Below are 10253 nucleotides of genomic sequence, written 5' to 3' on the forward strand. Positions count from 1 at the left end.
ACCCCTCCGAATCCCACCAACTCCCATGTCAATTACTTAACTTTCAATAATATTTCGTGCTAAATATCAGCTTTATGTTCTTAAACAAACCGTTAAAAAATATAAAAAAACTTACCGTCACTTTTTCATATTTTCAGAGTTCTCGTCAACTGGCAGCACCAGCCAAAGGTTTCCCCTGCGCGTAGAGTCCGACGACGAGGGTGGCACTCCTGGTAGACCCGGCGTGGACTACCCAATCCTCACCACCATCCCTCAAACAGCCTTCGACTGTAAGACTCAGAGGTATAAGGGCTTCTTCGCTGATCCGGAGACACGGTGCCAGGTATGTAATTATAAATGTTAGTGACACTTCTTTTAGTATTACCACAGAATAATAATAAGTACTACGTACAGAAGTTTTACTTCGCGAAGGTATTTAAAAAATGTATGCTCAAAGTCATTAACAATATGGTGACTGGCAGAGAATGCCATCCGGCATTAAGTCCGCCACAGTGCATTTGTTACTTTGTGTGCTGAAGTATAAATAAATAAATAAATAATTTAGGCTGTCTCAAGAGTCAAGCACCATTTTGTTGACAAACGTCAGTGATCGGCACTGCGCCGAAGCTATAGGGCTGACTTCGGTAAAATAATGTGACGTGAGGTGCCAAACTGCGGAAAATGGAGGAAATACATGATTTAGCATGAAGTATCATGAATAATATTAACTACTTATTTACGTCTCAGTGTCTTCAGGCAACTTAAAAAAGTACATTCTGTGTTTTTATTATTATTTAGGCAGTTAAATACTGCACAGTATTTAGTACACCATTTTCTTTATTTTCTTCCATCATACACAAGAATACGCGTGCGTGAGTCAATGTTCGCTCGTATGTGAGGCCTTGTCGAATAGTATCCTGTAGGTGGGCCATCGTGCGTGTTTTGTTTTCGATGTAAACTCGCGGAGATGAACAGGCCTGGTATTACACTCAACGAACAGCTGGCCATTTAGAGTTCATTTTGTAGAGTTTTACAACCTTATGATTCAAGCTCTTCAATAAAAAGGCGTAGATATAGCTAAATTATACGCACTCTATTCGCGGGTAAACTACCTATTACACAAATAGATATCCATAAACTTTCACTATTTAATGATTTTATCAACGTCAATTAATCACACTACACTTTATGTGAAGTTTCGTTGAATTTGAAGTGCAATTAATTCAGTCCAATCTACTCGTTACTAAAGCAGAAAAAACTGGAACATTTTGTTGGCAAATAAAACTGATTGAGCTATTATTGAACCAGATATTTCTGTAGGCGTAACATCTGCAAGTTGTGAAATGACCCGATCTTAGGTTGTAAACATGTATTACACCACTCATCACCTCTTTTGGTAGTTGAAAAGTATACCTACCTACATAATATTATGTCCTACGAACAGCCCTTTCACATAAATACACTTATGCCATTATGTTATCCAGCGTTTTGTTTTTTAAACACTAATTATATGAGATCACCAGCCAATCGACTATGAATGAGCCAAAGAACTCAAAGAAATCAATTCGCGACTCTTTCTTAATAGGCAAAGGAATGTAATTAAAGTCAATTGACCAACTTTTTTATTTCAAAGCTACCAAAATCTAATTTTATTCATTAAAAAATCTTGGCCTTGGTTTTATTTGTTGGTGACAACTACTGCCTATCGTTACTTTACTATGAATTGCATTTATGGTTTCAGGTATGGCACTACTGCGACTTGAACGGCGGCCAAGCGTCGTTCCTGTGTCCCAACGGGACGATCTTCTCTCAAGCAGCGCTGACGTGCGACTGGTGGTTCAACGTGCGATGCGCGTCCACGACGCAGCTGTACGTGCTCAATGAGAGCCTCTACAAGTACATACTGCCGCACTCGCCTAAGTTCCCTGAGGACTATAGCGGCCCTTTGGTGGATAAGTGAGTGTATTTGTAAATTAGTTGAACTACTTACAATACAAGTAAGGCCAAGGGCCCATTTTTTTTATGCTCATCAAAGTATAAACTACATTGAGGGCTTATGCACTAAATCTTAATAGTTTGAAAATTTAGTAACAATGCAACCAGCACTATTGTCCACATTTCATATTAAATTCATGCTTTAGTAGAAGATGAACGAGCACGCTCAAGCTGTTATTATCAAAATCTCAATTCAGTAATTGGATCTTGGTCTCTACGACTGAATATGCCAGACTGTCTCACACGGCTTACTGGTAGATCGAATTTCTTATTGGCCTTCATAATAGACAATTTAACTAAGTCTTAAGTTCGAATTGTTGAACTGCAAGCGATAAAGCGCAGACCTAGTGCCGATTGTTTGCGAATGTTAAAGAAGTTTAAAAAGTCAATTTAAAGATTGGATAGGTACTTCGTTTTTAAGCAACGTAATCAACAAATTTTTTTTTCCAAATTCCAGATACCTGACATTGAAGTTCAAAGAGATGGAGGAGCAGTTCAGAAAGAACAAAAACAAGCAGAGCGCCTCTGACAAAATGGACTCCGGCGAAGAAAGTTCTTCTGAAGACTCCAGCGAGGCTGAAACTGAGAGCAGCAGTGAGGCAGCAGTAGACGTGGCGAAGACGGTTGCAGTTAGTGAGGCCAGCGTTATCGTACAGTCACCGGGAGCCAGTGGCAATGTAGAGAGACTACAAGATTGATTGCTTTTACAAAACGTGACGTCACAATCGTGGACCTCTGTAATGCGAATTCTGTATTTTCTGTTTCTGTCTGTGGATTTCAGTGTGTGAGAGATAATCTTTGCACGCACAATGGTTAAGTGCGGAAAAGCCCAGCTAAATTATTTTCCTCTATCGTTGGTCATTTTTAATACAGCGCCATCTAGTCCACAAATTAAGCAAAACTTGTACTATGGATATCCCAAGCAAACATAGTTGTACGGTCAACAGCACGTCAACGTAAACACTGTGGTATCTTACGTAGTTGCGATACGGGCGACTTTGCAACGAAAATGTATGGCTTGATGTGCTGTCGACTGTACATAACTTCAATATCATAGAAATGTAAAGTAATAATATAATATGCGAAGATTTCACAGCTTCTGGCGATGGCGAAGTGGCAAAGTTCTCAACCACTGCTAAATCAGCTGATAGATTCGAAAATACGGATATCGTCTTACGGAAACGTCCTTAACCTTAACTCAAGTTTTACCCAGTATACTGTGATAGCTGCCTCAGACAGCGGTGCGTTTGCGTTACACCTAACGTATGGAGAGTGATTCCGCAAGATACCTTTAGAGCGTGAAGGTCGAATTAAAATATTTAGCCATTTTAATTTCGCATGTAGTGACGTATGGCTGATTTTAAATAAGGAATTAAACTTGCCATATTTTGCCATGTTTAATTCGGTTTAGTGTATGTAGGTTATGAGTGGTTTCTTAAAATAGAACAGGATGCGTATTTTAGAAACTCTCCGATTTCTAATTCGGATTTGAACTCATTCGTATACGAATTAGAATTCTAACGGTTTAAAAATACACCTACAGTCTAAATTAATTTATATTAGATTAATTTATGATGATACGTGATATTATTTGTGCAATGTGTAAATAGTGTGTCTTCTTTTGTTTCTGCCATTAGATCTTCAATGTTTTAATTATAATGATAGGAAAGTGCAATAAATTATTCCATATAATTTGGTTGTATTGATTTATTTTTAGCGAATAATATGTTGTCTTAAAAGAAACACTTATATCCACTGATTATTCCTTATGTAGGTACTTAATTGAATTATGTACAGCTTTAGACAATTAGTTTTCTACACGAATATAAGATAGACGAAATGTTTTGACTTGATAGTTACATTGTTTGAGATATTTAAATATTAATTTAAAAAAGGTAAACGAAATTAATAGAAGAAAAAATAACGTAATTTGAAAATTATTACAACAAAATAAGCGTATATGAATGACGTCAAGTGTATTGCTAACTATACGTAAACGATTACTGCAGTTATATCTGTAGCTACATTCTTAGATTGGGACTTATATAACACCAAGAAATTAACTATATTAACCTTTGGCGTGCTATTGAGCCGCGCAAAACTGCACCCCTCAACTGCTACGGTTTTCAAATGATGTTTCAAAATGACAAAGTAGTCTTGTCTTAGATCTGAGACATAGCAGTTGACAGAGGTTGCACAGATCTGAGACAAAGCATAGGAGAGGTTAACTAGAAGTAATAATTATGCGTTCACTTACATCGATAATAATACTGATACGTTATGAATGACTGTTTTGATGAGACTCAGAGACATTATTCTATACGTAAAATTAAGGAATTGAATAATTAATATGAGAAATTACAGAATGGATGACTACATTTAATCAAATTTGGACCATTAAAAGCTAAAGTAGGTACCTATCTATAGTGCAATTCGCAGCATAATAGTTATACAAAAATATAATTTTGGGATGAAACAATTCTTAGACATAGTTAAAATGATACCTCTTCGTAATTACACGTGTTGATTTTTTTTCATTTAATTTTGAACACGCATTGATTCCAAGATTCAACCTATCTAAGATTTTTTGTTCTATTTACACCGTATGTACAATCAGACACGTCTCCGTAGTAAACGTCATTCAATCACAAGCTGTTGCCATTCAGTCTTTGCGTCGCATTCCTTTAATTTAGGTACAGTCATCGATCTCTAATCTTATTCCATGACACTGCTTAGATGTACACAGCGATACAATAAGTTTACAAGTAATTAATGTTCTATTACAGCGAACATCATCACATCTTATTAACAGCGAAATGTACTCATTAAGTTCTGAATATAACTACACGTAACACAAATATCAATAGTAGCGTCGTAAGACACATTCGCTAATTTCAATCCGATATTGCACAGAACAGAGTCACGTTAATTAAATGTATGCTAAGCGTAATGAGTAACGTTATGTAAGTCAACATAACAAAAACACGCCAACAAAAATAAGCCTAAAAGCTTATTATAATCTATAGGTAAGTCCCCACAGGAATAGCCTATGTGTTTTACCCTGTTAGTTAAAACAGTAACGTTTTTTCTACCATACTTACCCATAAAGAACAATAAATAAATGCACAAAAACGTGCGAATAAAATATATAATATGTAATACGACATCCAAATATAAATGCAAAACGCGTCAATATAATGACGCACCTACGATACGTACACTTAACAACGAGTCGTTAGTCAATGCAGGGGTCGGGTGGCGCCTCGGTGTGTCGTGTCGCGTCGCTTTGTGCTCGCCGCTCAGTGCTTGAGCAGCAGCGCGGCGTGCTTGAGGCGCAGGTGCGAGCGCAGCGTGTCGATGCGGCTGTAGGTGGCGGGGCAGTAGGGGCACAGCGAGCGCTGCGCCGTGTGCGAGTGGAAGTGGTGCCAGCGGTTGGACACCTCCTTGCCGCACGACTTGCAGCGCCACAGCGCCGCGCTCTCCGCCGCCGCCACGAACATGCTGTGGTACGAGTACTGCGGCGCGGGCGGCAGCCGCGCGCGCTCTGCAACAACCCGCCACCCCACGTCACGACCACGACGAGCCAACGATTACGATACGCATTCGCCGCGCAACAACTAAAGCCGCGGGAGCCGAACCCTCGCGCGACGCTCGACGAGCGCCGCCTACGAGTGCCAAACGGCCGTGCACAGGTTAAGTACGCAACACTTGCGGGTGGGTGCGGGGCGTGTGACGCGCACAACTGAAACTACACGGATTGTAACATACCACAATTTAATGTAAAAATTAGTAATAAATACAACAGATAAATGCAGGAGTTTGCAACATGTTAAAATTGCATTACATAACATCAAACAATGTGAAAAAAATTGCATTAACTGCTTGCATAAAACAAAATTATTTAAATTAAACTTTTAACGGAGGCATCAAACCAAGACAAACAAAATATTCATAAACAACAAATCGTTCATAAAATTTTATGTATAATAATATAACAAGACTAATAAGTCAGCTGTTAGGTACACGATTTGACACCCCCTCCCTATTAGTAATACACTATTGTGATATACGACACTATAACAAATTGGCTAATGTTACAAAGATGAAACAAAATAAACATAACTAGACCATTGCTATCCTGAAAACAACCATAGAGCTAATCCTGCACTCCATTGATTTCAAATGATAAGATCACATCTTGTGATATTAATGTAAATTTTAATATACAATAAATTGGAATATTCAATAGATTGGCCAAATAAGTGACTAGGTCCACAAGACCCCAATTTCATAAGACTAAATTTAGTAATTCGTTAACCTTATGTATAAATTCCATATGGCATAAAGTTAGCTTTCATTAAGTCCAATTACGTGGTCACCATACAATTATTAAGTTGCATACTTTCTGAAAGCCGAAAAGAGATCAAAGGGAGATATTTTCTGAGCCAAACGATGTGATACTCCAAAATATTCTGGCCAGACACTATCAAGTATCCTAACCTAAAATATCTAAAATAATATTCTATGTTTACTAATCAATCAATTTGCTATTAGCAAATACAATATTAAAAATTGGTCTCGAGTGATAGTAATATAAAATGCATTCACGATTAGATGAAGCGCCGGCCTGCCGCGGCCATGGATGTATGGAACCCTACCGGATAGCTATGATCTATTCCAACAATAGACTTCAACTTGCGCGATAATAAATTATTAAATAGTACATAACTATTACGATTGGCAGAGGTAAACAAGCTAATTCTTAATATTACCAGCTATAAAACCTGTACATCACCGTAACCCAAACTGTTTCACTAGGTAGAAATAGAAATTAGGAGTAGTTCACTTAGGTAAATACAAATAGGTAGTAGTTACTCTCATCAATGACATTATATTATATACTTTTAAAATATCCTTTAGTTTGGTTACGTAATTAAATAACTAGTAATATTGCACTGAGTATGAAATGCTATCAAATAATAAGCGCCCACATTACAATAAACAGTATAAAAATCTTTAATATTCTTAAAAGTAAATATAAAATCTTTGTGGAAGTAGTATTATGTATGTTTGGTGACTTTATAATTATATTTTACAGAGATGCGGAGCTTAGTGCTTACATTACAAGTGGGCCCCTATATTCAATAGACAATTGTAAAATCTATCTATGAGTTATGACTATTTCAAAAATTGCACATGTGAATTGCATTTTCACAGCTAATAAACAGCGCTAGCGCCACAACTTAGTTATGGAAACGATCACGGATTACTATTCGGATGCGGTAGTCTCTAACACCGTTACGAACGTTTATATTTGGTTGACAATTCTCAGTTTTATTTAAACGTGGTCTTAGCGTATTTTTATACTAGTAAATTTGAAGATCTCAGAAAAAATGAAGTTAAAAATCTCGAGTGATACTGTAATCTCTAGGCGTTCACGATCCGCGCTATGTTACCCGTTGACCAGACAGATGCGACCTCATTGGATGCTAGATGTCTTACATTTTAATTAATGCAAAGTAACTAATCATTAAAACATTAATAATATTATAATAGGAGTCGAATCGTAGCGTGTTAACACTCTGGTTCTAGCACCATTCCATTTTATCACATTTCAGTTACCGTACCACTCTAAAGTGTTTTAGCTAAAAATGTAACAATCTTAAATCTTAATTGAAAATACATACATAAACGCTAGGTTAGTCCCAATCGTAGAATGCCAATATTAGTTACTAAATGCGCAACCTCGAAACGTTCCATCCTATCTTATAGTAATTGAAAGAGGTCTCAAGACCCCAGCACCGATCGCGGGGGCGCGCGCCCGTCCACATTAACACCTACCAACGATAAAATAAAAACACGTCAACATCCGTATCTAACGACAACTGAACATAAACGAAACCAATGTTACTATAATTACGATGAATCAATAAAAACAAACAACACTAATAAATCATATTATATAGGTATATAAATATATTAAAGTATATTAAATCAGACAATAGAATATCTAAGTATAAAAAAAACAATCTCCGTAAATAGATCCACTAGTCTAGTATAAAAATCTTTTCGTATGTTTCCTTAGGCGCTACCCATAATACATCACAAATCCTTAATAAAATTATCCATCGTGCAAAGGCCTCATGGAGTTACAAATGCATCTACACTGAGATTCAGTCAATATTTATATGTCGTTGACCAACGACAGATCACAATCTCTTGCCAGTCCTCAAATTCCTTCTCTGATGTCGTTCCGAACCACCCGTACGATGTACATAATAACATAAATACAATTAGCTACAGGAAACTTAGAATTTCCTATCTAATGAATAAATATAACAAGAAAATGTGGGCCCGTATCGGGGCCACGGCTAGTAACCAGCATCACTTCGCGGTCGCACCGCTACTCAATAAATGTATAATTCTTAAATAGCTTAAGATTCCTATCGATACAATATAAAAAAATAATATGGTAATAAAATTAACATCATATTATTGCTTTTGCCCGTTCCCGTATAGCGATTGGTATAGAAAAAATTTGCTTACCTACTTACATACGCTTCGAGTCATCGTTTCAGTAACATCGACATATTAATAGTTCCTGACGCGGAATCATATACAAGGTCACACTGGGGCAAGTCAAACGCACAACCGAGACAATACTAAACGAGTCGCCGCGGGGGCGAGCTACTTAAGATAGGCCCGTTTAAGTAATAGCACTTCAGCTTAATCCTAAATAGGAAGCGGTTTCGACGCGAGACGGTCTGTTAAAATTTTGACACATCAACAAGGACAGTCTGGTCTGGCGGGGCTCGAGCTCACGGAGCGTCGAGGCCGAGCCAGTAGAAGGTGGATCAGTCGAAGCCCGCGTCGAGGTGGTTGGCGAACAGCGGCGCGTGCGGCGGCGCAGGCGGCGCGGGCGGCTCGAACTTGCGCGTGTCGGGATTGTAGGCGGGGTGCTTGAACTTGCAGTGCGTGCGCAGGTTGTCGGAGCGCGTGTACGTGGCGCGGCACAGCGGGCACTCGAAGCGGCCCGGGAAGTGCACGTGGTAGTGGTTGCGGATGTGCGTCACCACCTTGCCGCACAGCTTGCAGCGGTGCAGGTTCAGCGCGCCCGCCACGCGCTCGAACGTCAGGCGCATGTGCCAGCCCTTCGAGCCTGCAACCAGCCAGCCGTCACTCACGCAGCCACTCCGGCCGACAATGCCGCAGAGCCAACGCTCGAGAACTCGACTGCAGCAATACTTTGTCGCGCGCGGGTGCTACGCGCGCTTACAATTGACTCGAACGAAATAAATGTACCTCTTATTCATAAACACTGGTCGCGCAACGAAAGTTGAGGCGATCACTTACTCACACTGATGTAATATTTCAATAAAGAACACAAAAATCAGTCAGAATACAAATCTTTGATAGATCGCCTCAATTCTTGCTGCGCGACCTATAAACGGCTAACGGTGTTTAAGCGAAAAATGCCTTGTCACTTCTGTCAAATGTTCACGTCAGTGTGTTGAAAAAAGACAAATAGTGGTTGAGATATAATCAGAATCAGGTTAATCACTTGCGAGAATCGCTACGCAATTTAGGGCAGATTTTTCAATCAGATAACTTTTAACTAAAGAATACGTTTGGCACATTAACAATTTCAGTATGGAAAATATGTCAAAATGACAAGTTTATTCTTTAGTTAAAAGATATCTGACAATTGAAAATTAGCGCTTAGAGGGATTGTCCAAATACATTTAAACTGTTTAAGTTTTCATGAATAAGAGGGCTAGATACATATCGTTATATTTTAACATGAATAAAAATATCTCATTTCATACAGAATTGAGTAATTTTCCTCTAAAATCCGTACAAACAGTTGCCTCAAATGCAATATTTTAAGGGAAAAGAAAGTTTTGTTGCAGTCGTGTTCATAGAGCTTACTCGAACTTATATTACTGTTTAACATTTGGTGTTAAAATAACAAACAACAATGTCGGCGATACCATACGCTGGATCTGCAGCATTTGTCATAAGTGCGAGAACGAAAGGTTAGATACATTTTTGACAAGTGTTGTATTAAACTATTTTATAAAATTCAGCAAACAAGGCTCGACTCAGACAATTCAAATTGGCACTATTAAAAGCGTTCATATTGTTAACGCTGTACTATTTACGCTTCTCCTAGCTCTATTAGATAAAAGCATTAAAAATGAATACAAAGGTTTAAGAAATCAAACGGAAAAAATAAATTATTTGTAAAATAATTGTACATAATATTCAATGGTAGATCC

General features: G+C 38.2%; 1 protein-coding gene across 1 annotated transcript in view; it reads left to right on the plus strand.

Annotated features, from left to right (window-relative positions):
* LOC135076924 (titin) overlaps nucleotides 1-3666 on the plus strand; it is a 35376-nt gene extending 31710 nt beyond the window's left edge. The window contains exons 3-5 of the mRNA XM_063971438.1: nucleotides 138-322; nucleotides 1721-1935; nucleotides 2432-3666. Of these exons, the coding sequence (XP_063827508.1) occupies nucleotides 138-322; nucleotides 1721-1935; nucleotides 2432-2672 (641 nt within the window). The 3' untranslated portion in view covers nucleotides 2673-3666. The remainder of the gene's footprint in view (nucleotides 1-137; nucleotides 323-1720; nucleotides 1936-2431) is intronic.
* The last annotated feature ends 6587 nt before the right edge of the window (nucleotides 3667-10253 follow it).

Source organism: Ostrinia nubilalis, chromosome 12 (assembly GCF_963855985.1).
Source record: "Ostrinia nubilalis chromosome 12, ilOstNubi1.1, whole genome shotgun sequence".
NCBI classification, from domain to species: Eukaryota; Metazoa; Arthropoda; class Insecta; order Lepidoptera; family Crambidae; genus Ostrinia; species Ostrinia nubilalis.